The 23,927-nt window shown below is 44.6% G+C and overlaps 1 protein-coding gene across 1 annotated transcript in view; it reads right to left on the bottom strand.

Annotated features, from left to right (window-relative positions):
- Positions 1–5,381: 5,381 nt before the first annotated feature.
- The window catches only part of PARD6G (par-6 family cell polarity regulator gamma), a 77,656-nt gene continuing 59,110 nt past the window's right edge, over positions 5,382–23,927 (bottom strand). Inside the window, exon 3 of the mRNA XM_086372505.1 lies at positions 5,382–8,200. Within this exon, the coding sequence (XP_086228631.1) occupies positions 7,380–8,200 (821 nt within the window). The 3' untranslated portion in view covers positions 5,382–7,379. The remainder of the gene's footprint in view (positions 8,201–23,927) is intronic.

Raw genomic sequence — 23,927 nt, 5'->3', positions numbered from 1 at the left:
TGATGCCATCCACTCATCTCATCCTCTGTCGTCCCCTTCTCCTGCCCCCAATCCCTCCCAGCATCAGAGTCTTTTCCAATGAGTCAACTCTTCGCATGAGGTGGCCAAAGTACTGGAGTTTCAGCTTTAGCATCATTCCTTCCAAAGAAATCCCAGGGCTGATCTCCTTCAGAATGGACATGTTGGATCTCCTTGCAGTCTAAGGGACTCTCAAGAGTCTTCTCCAACACCACAGTTCAAAAGCATCAATTCTTCGGAGCTCAGCTTTCTTCACAGTCCAACTCTCACATCCATACATGACCATAGGAAAAACCATGGCCTTGACTAGATGGACCTTTGTTGGCAAAGTAATGTCTCTGCTTTTGAATATGCTATCTAGGTTGGTCATAACTTTTCTTCCAAGGAGTAAGTGTCTTTTAATTTCATGGCTGCAGTCACCATCTGCAGTTAAGTTTACAGTTTGGTGGCATTAAATACTTCTACATTGTTGTGCCACTGTCACCACCATCCATCCACAGAACATTGTAAAAAAATAATTGTTTTATGGGTTGATGGGACTTTTAAAACATTTTTTTGTTTGACTGAGTTGGGTCTTAGTTGTGGCACACGGGGTCTTGGTTTTCCTTGTGGCAGGTCGGATGGATACCTGACCAGGGACTAAACCTGGGTTCCCTGCACGGGGAGCACAGAGTCTTAGCCATTGGATCTCCAGGCAAGTCGCCAGAACACTTTTATCTTCCCAAATTGAAATGCTGCCTCTATTCAACAGTGACTCCCAAATCTCACCTCCCCCAGCGCCTAGACCCCAGCATTCTGGTTTTTGTCTCTGTGTGATTTTTGCCTACTCTAGGGATCTCCTTTACATGGAGTCATTCAGCGCTAGTCCTTTTATGAGTGGCTTATTTTACCGAGCAGAGTCCTCCAGATTCATCCATGTTGTGGTGTGTGTCAGAGTGTCCTTCCTGTTCAAGGCTGAATGATATTCCATTGTATGTGTTTCCATTTTCTGTTTACCCGTTCTTCCATGAACAAGGCAGCCGTGAACATGGGTGCCCAAAGGCCTCACGCATCTGCTTTCACTTAATGCTCAGGGCATATGGGCCGATGAGGGTCAGCTGTGATGTGGGAAGGGCAAGCTGCGCCTGGTGCAAGACGAGCCATGAGTCCCTTCTTGGTGTTTTTCTGTACTTTACAAATTTTCTAAAATTTCACTCAGTTCTTTAAAAATACAAGGGGTGTGTCATCTAACAGGGTTACCAGTTGGAAAATGTGGTTAAATCCAATTGACCCACTCATAAGTGAGATCCGAGTGTCTGTCTGTGTCTGACTGACTGCACTTAGCGTGGTGCCCTCAGGTCCATCCATGTTGTCCCAAATGGCAAGAGTTTGTTCTTGTTTATGGCTGAGTAGTATTCCTTTGTATGTATATGTGTTTACATAAATATATTAATGAAAATTATCTGTATATAATTATACTAGGCCTGTTAGTATTTTCTTTATATATGTAGAGGCTCCTGTGTTGGGTGCATAAATAGTACTTCTTGTTGTTTAGTTGCTAAGTCGTGTCTGACCTGTAGCCCTCCAGGCTCCTCTGTCCATGGGATTCCCAGGCAAGAATACTGGAGTGGGTTGCCATTTCCTCCTCCAGCATAAATATTTACAAATGTTATATCCTTTTGTGGATTGACCCCTTGATCATTGTGTGATGCCCTTTGTGTCTCTTATCACAAACTTTGTTTTAAAGTCTATTTTGTTTTAAAGCATAGCTGTTGCAGCTTTCTTTTGGTTTCCATTTCTGTGGAACATCTTTTTCCACCCCTTCATTTTCAGCCTATGTGTGTTCTTACATCTGATGTGTAGATAGCATATAGATGGGTCTTGTTTTTTTTTTAATCCATCAGCCACTGTTTTTTTTTTTTTTCAGTCTGTCTGTTGATTAGAAAATTTAACCAATTTAAATTTAAATTTATTATTGACGGGTATATATATGTTCCCATTTTGTTACCTGGTTTGTGACTGTTTTGTAGTTTCTCTGCTTCTTCTTACTCTCTCCCCTTGTGGTTTGATGACTTTCTTTAGTGTTCTTAGATTCCTTTCTACTATGGATATGTTGTAGTTAAGAGTTATTTTTACTACTTTAGTTTCTTAACCTTCATATTAACTTTATAAGTGATAAATCCATGTTTTGCCTTCTTATACATTCATGGGGTTCTCAAGGCTGGTATACTGGAGTGGTTTGCCATTCCCTTCTCCGGTGGATCATGTTTTGTCAGAACTCTTCACTATGACCCATCCATCTTGGATGGCCCTGAATGGCATGGCTCATAATTTCGAGTTATGCATGAACTTGGGCAAACTCTGGGAGATGATGAGGGACATGGAAGCCTGGTGTGCTGCAGTCCATGGGGTCCTGAAGAGTTGGACATGACTTGGTGACTGAACAACAACAACAATCCACTACCTTTACCTTTTTCAGTGAGAATTAGACTTCCATATATTTTCTTTTTACTAATTAGAGCTTAAAATCATTCTTTTCACATTTCTTGTAAGGCTGGTGTACTTGTGATGAACTCCATTACTTTTTGCTTGTCTGGAAAACTCTTTATCTCTCTTTCAGTTCTGAATGATAACTTTGCCAAGAGAGTGTTATTGGTTGGAAATGTTTTCTTTCAGCACTTTGAATATATTGTGCTACTCCTTACTGGCCCGCAAAGTTTCTGCTGAAAATACTGCTGATGGTATTATGGAGCTTCTCTTGTATATATGTTGTTTTTCTCTTGCTGCTTTTTTTGAAGTATAGATTTACAATATTACATTAATTTCAAGTGTACAACATAGTGAATACATATTTTTATAGATTATACACCATTAAAAATGATCACAAAGTAATGATTACAATTCCCTGTGTTGTACAATATATCCTTGCTGGTTATGAATTTTATACACAGTAGTTTCTGTAACTTAGTCCCATCCTGCTAACATGCTCCTTCCCATTTCCCTCTCCCCAGAGGTAACTACTAGTTTGTTTTTTCTATCTGTGAGTCTGTTTTGGTTTTGATATATATATTCATTAGTTTTATATTCCAGAAATAAATATCATTATAGTATTCGTCTTTCTCCATCTGATTTATTTCACTAAGTGTATTTTCTAGGTCCTCCCGCATTGCTGCAAATGGCAGTGACTCCTTTTTTTCTTATGACTGAGTAATATTCCATTGTGTGTGTGTGTAGTAATATCCCATTGTGTGTGTGTGTACAGTAATATTCCATTGTATGTGTGTAGTAATATTCCATTGTGTATGTAGTAATATTCCATTATGTGTGTGCATAGTAATATCCCATTGTGTGTGTATATAGCAATATCCCATTGTGTGTGTGCGTAGTGATATCCCATTGTGTGTGTGTGTACAGTAATATTCCATTGTATGTGTGTAGTAATATTCCATTGTATATGTAGTAATATTCCATTGTGTGTGTGTGTAGTAATATCCCATTGTGTGTGTGCATAGTAATATCCCATTGTGTGTGTGCATAGTAATATCCCATTGTGTGTGTGCGTAGTAATATCCTATTATGTGTGTGTGTAGTGATATCCCATTGTGTATGTGCGTAGTAATACCCCATTATGTGTGTGCGTAGTGATATCCCATTGTGTGTATGTGTAGTAATGTCCCATTGTGTGTATGTGTAGTAATAGTCCATTGTGTGTGTGTGGGTGTAGTAATACCCCATTGTGTGTATGTATAGTAATATCTGATTTTGTGTATGTGTAGTAATATCCCATTGTGTGTATGTGTAGTAATATCCCATTGTGTGTATGTGTAGTAATATCCCATTGTGTGTGTGTGTGTGTATGTAGTAATATTCCATTGTGTGTGTGTGTACCAGTATTCCATTCTGTGTGGAATTTGCAGTGCTTCCCTGGTAGTTGCTTCAGTTTATATTCAGTTCATGTGGGTGGGCTTGTATGAAGACCGTGATTTGGTTCTGGAGCAGTAACACAAACCCTCGGTTTGCCATGAAACACGTGTAGGCATGCTTGATGCAATCACTGGATCCACTAGAAGCAACACTTGTGTGGAGAGAGCTCTTCCCCCAGCACACTAGCTTGGGGTCAAGAGGGTTCAACTCAAGAAATGTTTCCTTACAAAGCTCCCTGGGAAAGGGAATGTGGAAAACAGTGCTTGCTTCCTGGAAGGGGGACCATTCCTTAGGAAACTGTCTGGTAAGGCAAAGTTCTCAATCCCTGAAAGTTATCTTTTTATGAAGATCCTGAAGAAAATAAGATAAATGAGGAAACATGGAAAAGGAGCTTGTGTGTTGACCTGGGAGGTCTTTGGGATAAGAAGTATGTAGCAAGTTGATGTCAGAGGCAGAAAGGAATAGGTGTGGTGTTAGAAGAAAAAGTTAATCACTGAATAGTATTTCTGCCCATCAGGAAACACTTTTTGAAGGTTACCTGATATTAAGTTAGGATCTTAGTACCAGCATTTTCCAGACATCTTTGTGACTCACCAAAAGACGTCACTGCCAGTCTTTGGCTGCTCTGTAAAACTGAGACGCTACATAACCACTGATTGGTGGATAGGGTCTCCTTGTCGGCTGCAAGGCTGGTTCTTCTGAGGTGTTGCAGGCTCTGGGGCTGGCAACATGTGTCACTATAAGGTCACGTGACCTGCACTCCCCAGCTGGTCAGCCAGGTATGTTCCCCTGCATCTCTGACCCCACCCCTGAGTCAACTCAGAGCATGGATCCAGCCTCAGTCCCCGCCTCCCCAGCTGCCCCTCACAGGTGTGGGGTCACTCTAGAAGCACTGCTGGTGTTCCCTCCCAATGGAAAGGGCAGTCTGTAGCCCAGTGTGTCAGGGAGGGTGTAGTGCAGTGCCTCATGCTGGTAAAGCATACGTGCTATTTCTTCCAGGAATTGGTACTTGCTGCCATCACCTTGTCGTTTGTAATTTACTGCATGAGTGGATCTTGATGTATTTATCATTGACAGTACTGAATGTATAAGTGTTATTGGAAAATTTTCAAACTAAGGTGTATTTTCAAAAAGCTGCATGGTTAGTTTTTCAGAAAAGCTGTTTCATATTGACTTCCAAAGAAGGTTCTGGACCTAAGACACAACCACCTCCTGTCAAATATGAGTGCAGTTTGTCATTAGAAATGCCCTACTGCCTACTTCAGTCTGAGCCCATTTTTCCCTCTGTAAAGTAGGGCTACTGGTGCTTTCCTGTGAAGAATGTGTGAGCATCAAGGGAACAAACCTGGCACACGAGAGGCACTTGGTAAACATTAGAGGCGTTTCATCCTGAGGGTAAGTTTATCTCTGCTGATCGTTAACACACATGCTCTCCGATATTTAGAACCAGCTGGAAAATATTAAAAGCAAAGAAAGAGTTTTTATTCTTTGATATATAAAAACCAAGAAGACTTTCAAGTGTATACAACATAGTTTTTTTTTTTTGTCTTTTTCTTTTTTTTAAGAAGAAAATTGCAGAAATATAGACTTGGGTAGAAAAATACACTCAAGCAGCTGCTCAAGACAATTTGTAACTCCTAAAATTATGAGCAATAGCACACAAATCTCAGCATAAGCCTTTTTTTTTCTTTAAAAAATTATTCACATTTGTTTAAAAACTTAAGATACGGTAAGAAATATAACTTTCCTTCTTGGTAACACACCTTGTTTTTTGAGAAGATATTCAGTGACCAGCAATAACTTAGTGATAGAAACTTTGCCTTAGAGTTTTGGTTCTATGACACGTGTCATAGTAAAAGAAATACTTCCTACTCCTGGGGCCCCCAAATGCTCATACAGTTCATTGGAGCCCATAAACCTGGGGGTCCTAGACCTCAGAGGAGGAGCATCCTTGGTCTTCCCTGTATTTTAGGACCAAAACAGACAGTGATCTTGGCATACAAATAACAAAAACAAAGGTGCAGGAGACCACAGCTACTCAGTAAAAGCTATTTATGTCCAATAAATAGTTTCTAAGAGAAAAATAACTTTCTTTTCACTTAATGAATTCAGGAGAAATAAAAACATTGTGATACACGGTTTGACATCTGTTATCAAACTGACATCCATAAAGTCAGTTCTGCCACTGACCAGCAGGGGGTGCTAGACCACAGGAGAAGCAGCTGCATAGTTTCCCAAAGGGCAACCTACAAAAATACATCTACCTGTATTTACATGGAAACTTTTTTGGGTGAAAGTTTAGTTTTCAAAGGATAAATGTAACATTTTCTCCTCAACACTGGGTTCAAGCAAAAATATATATAAAATTTGGATGAAACATGAATAAACCTTTAAGATTACTAAATATGTAAATATTGATCGAATATCAAAGGGAAGTGACAATGAATTTACTCTGTGTTAAAAATCTTTACACTTCATGTGACTTGTTATTTAAAAGAAAAGATGCAGAACGCATACATCTGAATGGCTGAGACCTCTCAGAGGCCCGAGTGACATGTGGCTGGCTTGGCCACCATTCCTCATGGAAACATGTCAAAACCACCCTCAGAGTCACAGTCCCAGGAACAGAGTGGTGTTTATCTCAGAGTAGATAATGGCTTTTGATCACAGATGGTGAGCTGCACCTTCCACTCTCTTCCAAAGTTAAATTCACCTTCAAAGGTCTCACAAAGTTGCCCACAGGGCGAGTTCCCCGCCACGATCACCATGACCACTTCACATGGGTTCTCTCTTCCCAGCGAGGTGTGGGAGTTCAACACCCACTTGGCTATTTGAGACAGGACTACAAACTGTGAAATTCTGAAATTCATCCTCTGCAGTCATGCTTAGTATAGGTTTGGGTGCACTTGCTCTTAAATTCCAGTCTCTGCCTTCTTGCCACATTCTGTCTTCACAGCCTTCTGGCCCATCAGCAGGATCAGTGCAAGTCGGCAGGAAGCACAGTGAAAACATGACGACTATTTACTGAGTTGGCCAAAAAGTTTCTTTGGGCTTTCTCATAGCATCTTACAGAAAAACCCGAATGAGATTTTTTGCCAACTCAATACAAAAGTAATTTAAAGGCTTCATTTAAAAAAAAAAAGTATGTTTTTAAAATTTAAAAATGAAATATTTTCTGTGCTTAGGTCATTTCTACCACTTCACAAAGGTGCTGGACCTGGCACCTGGGCCAGTATAGACTGTGCACATGTGTGTGTTTTATATTCTACGGAGAAACTCTATAAAGTTTTTTTCTATTCATGAGTTGAAAGAAAGAATAGGGTTATGGATGAAAAGGGAGGGATAAGTAAAAACAACAAATAGGAGGAGTGAAGTATATAATTTTTTCTTATTTTAAAATTGGAATAGAATTTTAGAAGTGTTTCTCCTTGGTAAACTGAGCTGTCTGGTGCCTGGCCCTACAGGGTGACCGCCGGCCCGTGCTCCTCCACCCCTCCCGGGGGCAGGGCCAGGCTGTGGCGAGGGTCAGAGCGGAGGGAGCTGAGAAGCCTCTGGACGCTGCCCTCCCGCCCAGGGCTGTGTAGGCTGGGCGCCAGGCCTGCGCCGTTGACGCGCGTGAGGCTGCCTGGAGGCGGCCTGGGGGCCAGCCGGGGCTCCAGCACGCCCTCGAGGACCACGTCGGCCTCCTCGTCGCTCTCCATCTCGTCCGGGGGCAAGTTCTGCAGGACATGGGCCGCGGGCAGGCTGTGGCGGCTGGCTGTGCTGTCCGAGGAGCGGCCGGAGCTGCCTGAGGCACGGCTGCCCCGCACCACGTTGTTCCTCTGGTTGGCGGGCTTGACCGTCACGATGAGGTTGTGGCTGTTGGCGATCATCATGTCCGTGACCTGGTCCAGTGTCTTCCCAGCCACCTCAATCCCGTTCACCTCCAGGACCTCGTCATCCACGGCCAGCAGCCCGGTGCTCTCGGCGAGGCCGCCAGGCACCATGCGGGAGATGAAGACGCCAGGCACCTTCTCCAGCCCCTGCGGGGCCACACGCACACTCGTGCCGTCGCGAATGTAGAAGCCCAGCGGCTTCTGGCAGCCATGCCGGTACAGCCTCACGCGGCGGTGCGTCTCAGGAACGATGTCCACGTCGATGATGGAGGACACCGGGCGGAAGTCGTGTGGCAGGCCGATGTGCAGGTGTGTGCGCCGGCGGGGGCCATCTTCCCGCAGGGCCAGTGGGCGCCGCCGCCTGGACAGCGAGCCCGCCCCAAAGCTGCAGTGCTCAGCCTCTTCTGGAAAAGCACAGAGAGGACAGTGAGAGCACAGATCGGGGGCAGTGGGGAAGCACAAGTCAGGCTGCACTGAACACTCAGAGTGTCAGGTAAGTCCTGACTTTCTGCAGCTCGCCTCCCACCACCTCTCTGATGTGTTGTGTGATCCTAGGAAGTCTGAGACGGTGAGCAAATCAAATGGAGTAAAGAACTAACTAAAACACAGAACTCCCACACATGCCTTGGAGCTGAATCATCAATTCATCTCGTCACATGTCAGTTTCTGGGAGAGTCTCAGCTTCTCGGATGACATGCAGGCTACTAGCTTCACTAGTGGTTTTGATGAGCCCACAGCAATCCTGCCATCGGCCAAACTGGCCCAACAATATTCACCAGGCAAATGTTGGATGCCAAGTTCAAGCACAATCACCTCCCTAAATTCAGCTTTACAGGCAACCAACAGAATGGTTGAAAGGTTAAGACAATTAACAGTGGATGCAAGGTTTAAACGTGCCTGGCTGGATTCTGCAGTGACAGTGGAGCAGGGACTCCAGGAATGGCCCCCCACCTGGACAGCAATGGCAGGGGCAGAGTCTGTCTGATGTAACTAATTTGGAACTTGAGAGTCTGTTGAAGGCTCACCTTCCAAGGGAAGAGCTGGCTGCTAATTGAACTCAGTTCTGGGTAATTCAACTCTCAGTGCAGTAGCAGCTACCTAGTCCACCCCCAGCACCCTGGCAGGCAGCTGTGCACTGATCCTGGAGCAGTTTGTGGGACCTGTCCTCCAAACATCAGGTATCTTCTCTGACTACTGATTGATCCTTCTCATCACAAAGGTGTAGACGGGTGGGTGGCTTTTGCTGCACCTCCCTGTGTTGTTGCAAGCCCCTCCCCTTCCACCTGAAGGAACATTCCAGAGAGTGAGAGGACTGGCACCCTTTCTCTCCCTTCATTTTTCACCTTTTCCCACTTTGGGAGCCAAAGCTTAAAGTCCAGGACATTAAAAACAGCTGCATATATAGGGAAAGTTAGAAAGTGACTGTGCATGCTCAAGGAAAGGCTCAGAAAGGACCTTAGAAGACCTTAAGTTCACACTTTAATGCTGATACTCAGCACAAAGACAGTCTACAACAATTAAAAAAAAATTAGAAAAACAACCATAGCAAATCCTGGGGAAGGGGTACAATATAATTTCCAGAGCTACCACATTATGAATCCCCATTGTTCAGCAACAACAGAGAATCACAAAGCCTACAAAGAAACAAGAGTGTGCCCCAACTCAAAGGAAAATCGTAGTAGAAACGGGCCCCGAAACAACCTGATGGCAGATTTACTAGACAAAGACTTTAAAACAATGGCCTAAAACATGATTAAAAACAAAAAGATATAGGGCAAATCAAGAAAACAATGTGTGAACAAAATGGAAATATCAAGAGAGAGATAGAAAACCTAAAAGGAAACTAAATTGAAATTCTGGAGATGAAATTACAATAATGGAAAGTAGTGAATGGGGGATTCCAAGGCAGATTTGAGCAGGCAGAAGAAGGAATTAGTGAACTTGAAGACAGGACAGTAGAAATTATCCTTTCTGAGGAAAAACAACAAAAGGTTAAAGAAAAGTGAACAGAGCCTAAGCAATCACCGGGACATCATTAAGCAAACTGACGTGTAGTTTGTGAAACTCTCAGAAGGAGAAGCGGAGAAGGCAATGGCAACCTACTCCAGTACTTTTGCCTGGAGAATCCCATGGACGGAGGAACCTGGTAGGCTATAGTCCATGGGGTCGCTAAGAGTCAGACACAACGAGCAACTTCACTTTCACTTTTCACTTTCGTGCATTGGATAAGGAAATGGCAACCCACTCCAGTGTTCTTGCCTGGAGAATCCCAGGGATGGAGGAGCCTGGTGGGCTGCCATTTATGGGGTCGCACAGAGTTGGACACGACTGATGCGACTTAGCAGCAGCAGCAGCAGCAGCAGCAGGAGAACAGAAAAGGGTGGAGGGACTATTTGAAGAAATAATGGCTAAAAACTCCCAAATGTGATGAAATGTGCAAATGTAAAAGCCCATGCTCAACGAACTCTAAGAAGAAGTCAAAGAGACCCAAGATGACAATATAATCAAACTTAATTAAGACACAATGTAATTTTACATGCTCCAGAACCCAGAAGCAGTAATATGAAAGGAGGCTGGGGCAGACCCACCTGTTGATCTCAGAGAGTCTCCTGGGTAGGTAGAAGGTGACTGCAGATCACCCTAGAGACACAGATGCTGGTGGCCGCCATTTAGGGGAACTCATTCTGTCACATGGACTCTAGCACTAGAAAGTGCCATCTTTGACTTCTCCCTCTAGCTTATTAGCTTCAGGACCCAGCCCATCCCCTGCCCAACAGTCTGAAGGCACCAGCACTGGGAGCTGGGCAGGGACACAGCCCCACCTACCAGCATGCAGGTTGCCTAAAGACCCCCTGAGTCCACAGCTACTCCTGCAAACACCTTCTCCACCAGAAGGCCCTGGTACCACACACTGGAGCTACAGCCAGGGTTCCCCTAGGAACACCACAGCTAGAGACTCCAGGACCTAGCTTTGCTCACCAATGAGCCTCAGAGCCCCCTGAGCCCTGGCCACCAGCAGACAGACACCAGCCCCAGGAACACCACAACCAGAGACTCCAGGACCCAGCTTCACCCACCAGTGGGTGGACACTGGTCATAAGATTACTTCAGCTTGCCTTATCAGCTCTCAGGCCATCAGCAAACTGGCCACAGTCTCAGGATATCTCAGGATCCAGCCGTCAATGCCCCCCCTTGCCCCCACCAACAGTGGGATGAAACCTGCTATGAAACCCCAATGGCCTTTCAGTGAGAGGCCTCAGGACCTGGCTTCAACCACCAGTGAGCCAGAACTAACCCCTGGACCCCCGGTCCCCAGAATCAGTCACCTTAAAGCCAACAGCAGCTCTGAGACACCTTAGAATCCTCAGCCAGCTGCCCGAGGAGAAAGTCCCATTCACCAGCAGGCCGGTATCAGCTTTGGGATACTGGAGAACCTACCCACCAACAGGCCAACACTAGATCCAGGAAATCTGGTTCTGCAGCCATCCACCCTGGAACCAGGCTCCACCCAACAGTGAGCACTAGACCTGCAGGCAGGCAGGGTTCTGCAGCCAGCTGCCCTGTGACCTGGCTTTGCCACCCAGAGGCCAGTGGTCTCCACCCACAGTAGAGCCTGGCAAACCAGCAGACAGGGCCAGCTGCACCTACCAGACTGCCCATAGGGTCATCCTGCTGCAACAGAAGAGCCCACAAGCCCTCACGCAGCATATTGCTCTGGTGACCAGAGAGGTGTGTGCTGCAAGGAGCATGACATCTCCTAAAAAAGGCTGCTTCTCTAAGATCAGGAAATGTAACCAACATATGAGATACACAGAAATAAAAACAGCAAATTAGGCAAAATGAGGCAATAGAGGAACAGATTCCAAATGAAAAAAAAAAAAAAAAAAACAACCCATAAGAACCAAGAGAAATAGATAAGCAATTTACCTGGTAAATAGCTCATGGTAATATCATCAAGGTAATCAAAGAACTTGGGAGAAGAATGGATGAGCAGATTGAAAAGTTATTAATTTTAAACAAAAAGCAAGAAAATATAAAGAATGATCAGAGACATACAATAACTAAAATGAAAATACACTAGAAGGAATCAACAGCAGATTAAATGATACAGGTCTGGATCAGCGAGCTGGTAGACAGAGCAGTGGAAATCAGAGTAGTGCAAGCTGAACAGAAAAAAATAAAATGAGGATAGTTTAAGAGGTCTCTAGGATAATATCAACTGTACTAACATTTGCATCAAAGGGGCCCCAGAAATAGAAAAAGGGGCTGAAAATACATTTAGGATATACTAGCTGAAAACTTCCCTAACCTGGGAAAGGAAGCAGACATCCAGGTCCAGGAAGTAGAAAGCCCACGCAGGATCAATCCAAAGAGGACCACACCAAGATAACTTGTAATTAAAATGGCAGAAATTGTGATAAAGAGAATATTCGTGGCAGAGAATATTAATGGCAGCATTAATATTAAAGGAAAAAACAAAAGCAACACACAAGGGGCTTTTCAGCAGAAACTCTGCAAGCCAGAAGGGAGTGGCACCATATATTTAAAGTGATGAAAGGGAAAAACCTACAACCAAGAATATTCTACTTAGCAAGGTTCTCATTCAGATCTGATGGAAATCAAAAGTTTTACAGCTAGGCAAAAGCTAAAAGAGTTCAGCACCATGAAACCAGCCTTACAAGAAATGTTAAAAGGACTTCTTTAAGCACACAAGAAAAGACTACAACTCGAAACATGAAAACTACGAAAGGAAGAAAGCTCACCAGTAAAACCAAATATATAGGAAAGATAGTAAACCTACCACATACAATGGTAGTAGGAAAGTTAAAAGACAAAAGCAGTACATCATCTGTATCTGCAATAGGTAGTTAAGGGATAGAAAAACAAAAAATAGGTAAAATGTGATGTCAAACAGTAATTGTGGGGGGAGGGGAGTAAAACTGCAGTTGTTTAAATGTGTTTGGAATTGCAAGATCAACAACTTATCATCCCTCATGGTAACCACAAACCAAAAACCTATAACACAAACAAAAGAGAAAAATTTTCAAACATAACATTAAAGATACTATCAAAAGACAAGGGAACAAAAGAAGAAAGGATCAAAAAAGAGCTACAAAGCTGCCGGGAGCCGGCATATTGCATATTGAGTGCATATTGCATATTGAGTGCAGCACCTTCACAGCATGATCTTTCAGGATCTGGAATAGCTCAACTGGAAGTCTATCACTGCCAGGAGCCACCGTGAGGAACTCCGCCCGTGGCAAAGGTCATGAGGAAGGAGGCTCGGCACACGCAAAGGTGAGATCGAGCCTCAGGAGTCCCCCTGGAAATTCTCAAGCATCTACCCCCGAAAACCAGAGTCTGCCTACTTTCTGCTTTGTGCTCTCACCTACACCTCTGACTTTATGGGGGGCTGTCCCCCACTACCTCTCTCTGAAAAAAGAGTTAGCTTATAGCTCCAGTTAATAATTCCTGGGTGTGACAGTGTTTCAACCTACAAACTCCTTTGGAAATCCTCTAGCCTGCCTGAATAGGTTTTTCCGGCCACATGCTATTGCTCAGAGCCTCCCAACTGTGAGAGGCATGAGATGTTTTAAACTGTTTAAATACAGATTCCTTTGAGCAGTTAAAAGATTGATTAGAAATTGTATTGGTGAAGGGTTTTTCACTTGTTGGGCCAATGTTTGCTGCTAAGTTTCTGTATCCCTTACCTACTGTGTCCTTGGCAGTGTATTGATTGATATAATGGGTGTATAGAAATGTAAGTAGTAGCCTCAATGTTTGTAACCTTGGACCCTTGAGTTAATTCTTTTCTTGATTGAGCCCACCTCACCTTTGCCCTATAGGAATGCAACTTTATCCAATGCTTTTCTGGAGGCTGGCGCCTGACTTTAGAATAATCACTTTTAGAGAAAATAAGTTTCTTAAAATGTTAACAGGCCTCCTGGCCAGAAGATGATGTAAATCACCTAAACTTTTGCATATGATAAGTTTGAAAGCCTGGCTTCGATTAGGATCAGGAACTGCTGTCCTTGCATGACTCTACCCCTTCCCCCATTATCCTCTATGCATAACTTAAGGTATAAAAACTACTTTGGAAAATAAAGTGTGGGCCTTGTTCACTGAACTTGGTCTCCCCATGTCGCTCTCTCTCTCTCAAATTCTGGCTGAGTCTCCATCTGGAGTGCAGAACCCGCCATGCTTACTAATTATGCCTGGGCTTCTAAGATCCGACCAGGGAGGCCTCAGTGTCTCCTCTCCTTCAGGAGAACGGAAGGATGCCTGCGGCCTACGTATGTGGTGCAAACTTCTTGTCTTGAAGTTTTATTGGTCTCCCGCGTAAACCAAGCTACTCAGCCTCTTTTCTCCACTGAATTTCCTCACTGAGCTATCCTCATTCTATTACTCTTTATATCTTTGATAAATATTTAAATAAATAGGTCGCCTACGCCGTCTCTCCTTCGAATACCCTGGATCAGCCGGGGCTGGACCCTGGCACAAAGCAACTCAAAATTAACTAAAGTGACAATAAGTATGTACCTATTAATAATTACTTTCAATGTAAATGGACTAAATCCTTCAATCAAAAGATACAGAATGGCTGAATGCCTACAAAAACAAGAGCCATGTATATGTTGCAGGAGACTCACTTCATATCTAAGAACACACACAGATTGAAAGGGGATAGACAAAATTTATTCCATGCAAACGGAAATGGAAATAAAGCCAAGATAAGAATACTAGACAAAATCGATGTTAAGATTGACTGTAACAAGTAACAAAGAACGACATTAAGTAATGATCAAGGTATCACCCAAGTAAAACGATATAATAGTTGTAGATATATACATACTCAACGCGGTAGCACCTAAATACAGAAAGCAAATGTTAACAGACACAGAGGGAGAAACTGACAGCAGCACAGTAATAGTGAGGGTCTTTAACATCCCACTAACATCAGCAAGGGCGTCCCTGGTGGCTCAGTGGTAAAGAATCCGCCTGCCAGTGCAGGAAATGTGGGTTCAGTCCCTGGGTTGAGAAGACCTCCTGGAGAAGGAAATGGCAACCCACTCCAGTATTCCTGCCTGGGAAGTCCCATGGACAGAGGAGCCTGGCAGGCTGTAGTCTATAGGGTTGCAAAGAGTCAGACACAGCTGAGAAACTAAACAACAACAACATAAACAGATCAGACAGAAAATCATTAAGGAAACTGGTCTTAGATGACACATTAGATTACATGGACTTATATAATTCCACCCAAAAGCATCAGAATATGCATTCTTTTCAAGTGCACATGGATAGATCACATGCTGGGCCATAAAATAAGTCTGAATTTTAAAACATTGAAATCATGTCAAGCATCTTCTCCAACCACTATGCTATGAGATGACAAAACCAACTACAAGAAAAAAAAAAAAAAAAACAGCAAAAGACAAAAGCATGTAGGGGCTAAACAATATACTACTAAAGAACCAATGGATCTTTAGTAAGATGAAATAAAAAAATATTTGGAGACAAATGAAAATAAAAACACACTGATCCAAAATCTATGGGACACAGCAAACGTAAGAAAAGTTTACAGTAATACAAGCCTACCTAAGGAAACAAGAAACATCTCAGACAACCTAACCTTTCACACAAGGGAACTAGAAAAAGAACAAACAAAACCCAAAGTTAGTAGAAGGAAATAAATCATAAAGATCAGCAGAAATAAATGAAATAGAGACTTAAAAAATAGAACAGATGAAACTAGGAGCTGGTCCTCTGAAAAGATAAATAAAATTGATAAATTTTTAAGAAAAAGCTATCAAAAAAGAAAATTATAGGCCAATATCTCTGATGAGCATAGATACAAATATTCTCAAAAAAATGTTAGCAAATTGAACCCAACAATATATTAAGATCATACACCACGATTACACAGGATTCATCCCAGGGAAGCAAGTATGGTTTAGTTCTGAAGGCAGGAATACTAAAGTGGTTTTCCATTCCCTTCTCCAGTGGATCACATTCTGTCAGAACTCTCCATCACGACCTGTCTGCCTTGGGTGGCCCTACATGGCATGGCTCATAGTTTCATTGCGTTAGACAAGGCTGTGGATGTGACTGGTGATGGAAGCAAGGTCCGATACTGTAAAGAGCAATATTGCATAGGAACCTGGAATGTTAGGTCCATGAATCAAGGCAAATTGGAAGTGGTCAAACAGGAGAATGGCAAGAGTGAATGTTGAAATTCTAGGAATCAGCAAACTAAAATGGACTGGAATGGGTGATTTTAACTCAGATAACCATTATATCTACTCCCTTAGAAGAGATGGAGGAACCATCAAAGTCAACAAGAGAGTCCGAAATGCAGTACTTGGATGCAGTCTCAAAAATGACAGAATGATCTCTGTTCGTTTCCAAGGCAAATCATTCAATATCACGGTAATCCAAGTCCATGCCCCAACCAGTAATGCTGAAGAAGCTGAAGTTGAATGGTTCTATGAAGACCTACAAGACCTTCTAGAATTAACACCCAAAAAAGATGTCCTTTTCATTATAGGGGACTGGAATGCAAAAGTAGGAAGTCAAGAAACACCTGGAGTAATAGGCAAATTTAGCCTTGGAGTACAAAACAAAGCTGGTCAAAGGCTAACAGAGTTTTGCCAAGAGAATGTACTGGTCATAGCAAACACTCTCTTCCAATAACACAGAGAAGACTCTACACATGGACATCACCAGATGGTCAACACTGAAATCAGATTGATTATATTCTTTGCAGCCACAGATGGAGAAGCTCTATAGAGTCAGCAAAAACAAGACTGGGAGCTGACTGTGGCTCAGATCATGAACTCCTTATTGCCAAATTCACACTTAAATTGAAGAAACTAGGGAATACCACTAGACCATTCAGGTATGACCTAAATCAAATCCCTAATGATTATTCAGTGGAAGTGAGAAATAGATTTAAGGAACTGGATCTGATAGAGTGCCTGATGAACTATGGACAGAGATTCGTGACATTGTACAGGAGATAGGGAGCAAGACCATCCTCAAGAAAGAGAAATGCAAAAAAGCAAAATGGCTGTCTGAGGAGGCCTTACAAATAGCTGTGAAAAGAAGAGAAGTGACAAGCAAAGGAAAGATATATCCATTTGAATGCAGAGTTCCAAAGAATAGCAAGGAGAGATAAGAAAGCCTTCCTCAGTGATCAGTGCAAAGACATAGAGGAAAACAATAGAATGGGAAAGACTAGAGATCTCTTCAAGAAAATTAGAGATACCAAGGGAACATTTCATGCTAAGATGGGCTCAATAAAGGACAGAAATGGTATGGACAGAAGCAGAAGATATTAAGAAGAGGTGGCAAGAATACACAGAAGAACTGTACAAAAAAGAGCTTCATGACCCAGATAATCACAATGGTGTGATCACTCACCTAGAGCCAGACATCCTGGAATGTGAAGTCCAGTGGGCCTTAGGAAGCATCACTACGAACAAAGCTAGTGGAGGTGATGGAATTTCAGTTGAGCTATTTCAAATCCTGAAAGATGATGCTGTGAAAGTGCTGCACGCAATATGCCAGCAAAGTTGGAAAACTCAGCAGTGGCCACAGGACTGGAAAAGGTCAGTTTTCATTCCAATCCCAAAGAAAGGCAATGCCAAAGAATGCTCAAACTACCGCACAATTGCACTCATCTCACATGCTAGCATAGTAATGCTCAAAATTCTCCAAGACAGGCTTGAACAATATGTGAATCGTGAACTTCCAGATGTTCAAGCTGGTTTTAGAAAAGGCAGAGGAACCAGAGATCGAATTGCCTACACCTGCTGGATCATGGAAAAAGCAAGAGAGTTCCAGAAAAACATCTATTTCTGCTTTATTGACTATGCCAAAGCCTTTGACTGTGTGGATCACAATAAACTGTGGAAAATTCTGAAAGAGATGGGAAAACCAGGCCACCTGACCTGCCCCTTGAGAAACCTGTATGCAGATCAGGAAGCAACAGTTCAAACTGGACATGCAACAACAGACTGGTTCCAAATAGGAAAAGGAGTATGTCAAGGCTGAATATTGTCACCGTGCTTATTTAACTTCTATGCAGAGTACATCGTGAGAAACGCTGGGCTGGATGAAGTGCAAGCTGAAATCAAGATTGCTGGGAGAAATATCAATAACCTCATATATGCAGATGACACTACCCTTATGGCAGAAAATGAAGAAGAATTAAAGAGCCTCTTGATGAAAGTGAAAGAGGAGAGTGGAAAGTTACCTTAAAGCTCAACATTCAGAAAACAAAGATCATGGCATCCAGTCTTGTCACTTCATGGCAAATAGATGGAGAAACAGTGGAAACAGTGTCAGACTTTATTTTTTTGGGCTCCAAAATCACTGCAAATGGTGACTGCAGCCATGAAATAAAAAGACACTTACTCCTTGGAAGAAAAGGTATGATCAACCTAGACAGCATATTAAAAAGCAGAAACATTACTTTGCCAACAAAGGTCAGTCTAGTTAAGGCTATGGTTTTTCCAGTAGTCTTGTATGGATATGAGAGTTGGACTATAAAGAAAGTTGGGTGCCAAAGAATTGATGCTTTTGAACTGTGGTGTTGGAGAAGACTCTTGAGAGTCCCTTGAGCTGCAAGGAAATCCAACCAGTCCATCCTAAAGGAAATCAGTCCTGAATGTTCATTGGAAGGACTGATGCTGAAGCTGAAACTCCAATACTTTGGCCACCTGATGCAAAGAGCTGACTCATTTGAAAAGACGCTGATGCTAGGAAAGATTTAAGGCAGGAGAAGGGGACGACAGAGGATGAGATGGTTGGATGGCATCACCGACTCAGTGGACATGAGTCTGGGTAAACTCCCAGGGTTGGTGATGGACAGGGAGGCCTGGCGTGCTACAGTCCATGGGGTCGCAAAGAGTTGGACACGACTGAGCGATTGAACTGAACTGAAGAAAGGTCATATAGGATAAGCCCACACCTAACATCATACTCAATAGTGAAATGCTCAAAGCATTTTCCCTAAGATGAGGAAGAAAACAAGATTGCCAACTTTCACCAGTTATATTCAACATTGTATTAGATGTCCTAAGCAGAGCAGACAAGAAAAAGCAAAAAGAGGAATCCAAATTGGAAAGAAATAAAACTGTCACTATTTAAAGATAACATGATCCTATACATAGAAAATCCTAAAGATGCCACCAAAAACTTACTAGGCCTCATCAATTAATTCAATAAGGTTGCAGCATACAAAATTAATATTCAAAATAGTCATATCAAAAGAGAATAAATTACATAGGAATAAATCCCAGGAGGTAAAGGACCTGTGCTTGGAAAACTAGAAGACACTAACGAAAGGAGTTCATGATGACACAGATAGAAGGAAACATACGCTGTTGATTGGAAGAGTCATCATAATACTGTGAAAATAACCGTACTGCTCAAGGCAATCTACAGATGTAATGCAATCCCTGTCAAAATACCCATGAGACTTTCCACAGAACTAGAACAAGTAATTAAAAAATATGTATGGAAACACAGAAAACCTGAATAGCCAAAACAATCTTGAGAAGAACAGAGCTGAAGGTAACATGCTCCCTGAGTCCAGGCTATTATAAAGCTATACTAACCAAAACCATATGGTACTGGCGCAAAACAGACACAGATCAATGAGACAATAAAAAGCCCTCAAATAAAGTGTGGGAGGCAGGTGGCTGTGGCCTTGGCCAGGCCGTGCCGGACCTCAGCACCCAGATACCTCAAGCCTACAGGCCACACTTCCACCCACCCACTCCCCTCCGTTCTTGTAACTGCTCAAGTTGGGAAGCTCCAGACAAATGTAGAAACCAAGGCACATTCTGCCCACCTGACAGAAAGCCCCTGCCCTGGTGCTCAGAGGGGTGTCCTCAGCTTTTCCTGCCGATTAGGCTAGGCCTGCAGGGAGGAGAGGGCCTCTCCAGGCACCCCGCCTGCCGTCCAATAAGCCGGGTCCACTGTCCTCCGTCTTGTGCTGCTGACTCAGTTTCTCCAGACACAAGCTGAGGCGGTCTGCTTTCCTCCTAGCAGAGTTAGCATCATGGAGAGAAGGAAGAGCTGAGGAATGAGTGTGATCGCTGTCGGGATCACAAGAGAGCCCCAATGACTGCTGCATTGTCACTGGAGGAGCACCCAGACCCACAGCACAGGAAGTGGTGCAAGCAGACTGCTGGCTTCTGCGTAAAAGAATTCTAAAAATGAAAGGGATTCCAGACAGAAATGAGAGCGCGGAGGGGAGCAGTGGGGAGGGGGAGTGGCCCGAGAACATCCTTCTACCTTTCAGTGACGCGTACCCCACGGGTTGAGAAGCTCACACGGGGACTTTAATTAGCCGTCACCCAACTGCGTGCAAATACTGCCTCCAGTCTGAGCTTGTCCAGGGTAGCTAAGGCCAAGCAGCTCCCCTGCCCATGATTAAGCAGACATGGACACCTCCCGGAAGAGCTGCACTGCTGGATCGAACACAAGTCAGAACGAGTCTATTCTTAGAGACACTGGAAACGTCAACATTTGAAAAGTCTGCCACATAAGCTGAAAAACAAAATGTGCCACATATTGCAAAGGAATCTGAAACTCCTGCAGTTTTCTTTCCTCACAAGTTTTGTCCTGAAGCCTCAAGACCTGTCTCCTTAGTTTTTTTTTCCCCTCAGTGCCCCTGATAAACTCAGTTCCTGCAGCGATCAGAACTCCCTGGAGGGTCCCCCACCTCCCAACCCCAGGCACTCAGCTCTCTCCACTCCTAGCTCTGATTCGCTGGGCTGCAGGGACTCAGATGCCACTTCCAGATGTTCCATCTTGGCCCCCACCCCCCCCCCCCGCCATTTTCCTCAAAGGAAGCTGTCCTGTTAGCCCCCATCTGCCCCAAGAGTGCAGCCCCCAGGCTTGCTGAGCCCCTGTGGGAGGAAGCATGGTGGGATGGCTCCAGGGGCACCCGAGGGCCACACACTGATCATGCGCCAGGCATTGGTTTGGCATCATGGTTGCTTTTATCAGGTCTGGTTCCAGAATCAAAGGAAGTTAAAGAGGATTTTAAAGAAATGACTCAAAATAAATGCAGAGTCAGGTGTAGGGCAGTGAGTCCTAAAGACCTCCCAGCAGTAAACTGCTCTAAGGATCAAGGAACGCATGGCTCGGGAGCCGAAAGCCAGCCTGGCACCTGCCAGTCTGTGGCCGTCTGTTCCTTCCTGCCCCGCAATGGTTCAGCTGGTTCCGGAACCAAGATCTTGGGCGGGGCTAGGGTTGGGCTCAGGCCAGTCAGGGCCCCTCTTGGAGCTGTGGTCCTAGGACCCTTCCTAGAGGTAAACCTGCATTTCAGTTCTCTCTGGGAAGAAGGGGCTGCTTTAGGGTGTGGCACCTCCCGACGGCAGACACAGCTGTTCTAGCAGGGGGTGCACAGGCTCTGGGGGGCTTGCCGTGGACACTCAGCACATGTCTAAGCATCTCTGCTAATCATCCCAGCAGGGAAGCCCTGGTAGCCCTGGGTCACTGGGCCATCTTGGGGACGAAGGGAGGCAGGTCCACTGTCTGTGCCATCTGCAGAGACCCCACAGACCAGTGTCAGGAGCCTGGAAGGAGAGCACAGGAAGCAGGGCTGAGGGCCGCTCACAGGGCTCCCGGGGCGCGGCCTTCTCAGAGGCTGTGAGCTCCACGTCCGGAGCAGGCAGGGGCCCTGAACTGTGTCCGTGAACTAGAGTTGGCTTCTGGGGCTTGTGCTTCTCAGGTGACAACATCTGTTTTAACCAGCACAGAGGTGTCTTGTGTGCTTGTGTTCTGCTCCCAGTTGCTTGACTTTTCTTCCCCGCCCTCCTCTTTCCACAAGAGATGCTAGTTGCCTACCTGCCCCCTGCCCCCACCCACCCCCCTGCAACTTCAGCAGGACCGGCTCTGTCAACCCCGAGGCTGGCTCTCGGTTGACCAGACTGCAGATGGTGGTCAGCAGGTCTCAGGCAGTGGCTTCCACCTACATCGAGGCCAGGGACTAACCAGCTTCCTAGCCTCTCTGCCTCCCACATAGGTTGGGTTGTGGGACGGCCAGCAGCCTCCTCCCGCAACCCCAAAAGCTGACTGAGTGACAAAGCTTCCTTATATTCACACCTGTGGATCCACCCTTTTTGATAAACTCTAAGAATCTTTGGTCCCTTATTATTAGCAATACTCACTTATAACCACCTCGCGGCAGAGTAGCACCTCGGGTCCTACATCTGCCAAGCAGGTGACGGGCCTGGAAGCTGCCCTGGGGTGCTCAGGTGAGCATCAGCCGCAGGCAGGTGGGCTGAGACACACCCGTCAGCTAGGTGTGCAGACAGCCAAAGAAACCTGAAAACAGGTGGGGCACAGGTGCCCATCGAGAGCTGGGAAGGTGGGAAGGAGCACCTCCAACTCGTACGGCAGTGGTTGCAGGGCGGAGGCTGGAGCACCAGTTGGGAGAAACCCTCCCTAACAAGCTCTCCAGTCCTCTAGCTCGGCTTCCCTCAATTTAAAACATGTTCTTTCAAAGTAAACTCCTCTCATGTGAGCTTCAGAAAGGCTGGGCGCTTGACAACAAGCTTTCTTCTGACGGAAAACAAAACAAAACGAAGTAAGTCATTCCTGGGTGTCTGAGGGCTCAGGCCTCTTACATGGCCCAGTACCATTGGCCCTCCGTGTCTGTGGGCTCTGCATCCGCATCCTCTTCAGTCCTCAGTTCAACCGAATCCGTGGACGTGAGACCGCGGATACAGAGGGTCAGCTGTTCTAGTTTCCCCCTGGGTACTGTTTTTGGTAACTTGGACATAGAATTCTTTAGGCCACTCCCCACCCCAAGTCCAGGGCATGGAGTGTGTGTCGCTGGCCCTGACAAGGAGACACAAGGAAGGAATCAGCAGGATAGGGTTTAAATTTTCCTTCGAAAGACCCCAAAGCCATAACCCACTGCTCGGTCACCACTGTCGGTGTATCTTCTTCCCATGAGAACTGTCTCAGGCCGTGCCTGCCTGCTCCCCTGTGAATCCCTTGAGCAGGTGAGCATGGACGCAGCTAGAGGGTATCCCCACCCCAGGAGGATATTTCCACACCACCCTCCTCCCCTGCAAAATCTCTAAGACAGAGGAGCTTGCAGGCCCCCACACCTACCCCAGTCCATGGAGGGGTGTCAGCACGGAGCGCCAAGTGGCACCGCCCAGCTGTGTGTTTCACCAGCCCGTGTTCCTTCCCTGAGCGTTTGCCTTAAAAAGTGTTGTGTGCTTTCTTGAGATAACATTCACATAAAATAAAATTCACCATTTAAACCAATTAAAAAATGTATAATCCTGGAGTGTTTAGTAAATTCACAATGTTGTGGAAACATCACCACTATCTAATTCCAGAGCATTTTCATTACCCCAGAAAAAAACACCATTCAAGACAACCTCCTCCCTCCAGCCCCAAGCAAATGCTCGTCTACTGTCTGTCTCTGTCGTCTGGACACTTCATATAAGTGGACTCATACAGTATGTGGCCTTCTGTGTCTGACGTCTTTCAGTGAGCATTGTATTTTCAAGTTAATTTCTTATCTACAGCTGAATAATATTCCGCTGTACAGATGGACCGCATTTTTTAAGTTCACGCCTCCTTGATGGACACTTGGCTTGTCTCCACTCTGGGCCTTTGTGAGCTGTGCTGTGTGAGTGTTCTTGTGTGGACACACGTGCTCATTTCTCTTGGGTAGATAGCTAGGGATGACATTGCTGGGTCGTATGCTAACCATAATTTCAACTTTTTGAGGAATCGCTGAACTATTTTCCGTGGTGGCTATGCTATTTTATATTCCTGTCGGCAGGGCGTGAAGGCTCTAGTTTCTCCACATTTGTTTCTCGTTGTCTTCATCTTTTCATGTGCTTATTGGCATCTGAATATCTTCTCTGGAGAAATGTCTGTTCAGGTCCTTTGCCTTTTTGTCATTGGTGAGGGTTTTCTTTCTATTCTAGATACAAATATAAGGTATATGACTTGAAAATATTCTATTCTGTCAGTTTTCATTTTCTTGATAGTGTCCCCTGATACACAGAAGTTTTACATTTTGATGAATTCCAGTTTATCTATTTTTCCTTCTGTTGGGTGTGCTTTTGGTATTATATTTAGGAAGCC

Source organism: Bos grunniens, chromosome 24, assembly GCF_055505025.1.
Source record: "Bos grunniens cultivar Pamir isolate PY7600 chromosome 24, Bosgru_T2T1.0, whole genome shotgun sequence".
Classification (NCBI taxonomy): domain Eukaryota; kingdom Metazoa; phylum Chordata; class Mammalia; order Artiodactyla; family Bovidae; genus Bos; species Bos grunniens.
This window is presented reverse-complemented; position numbering and strand designations above follow the sequence as displayed.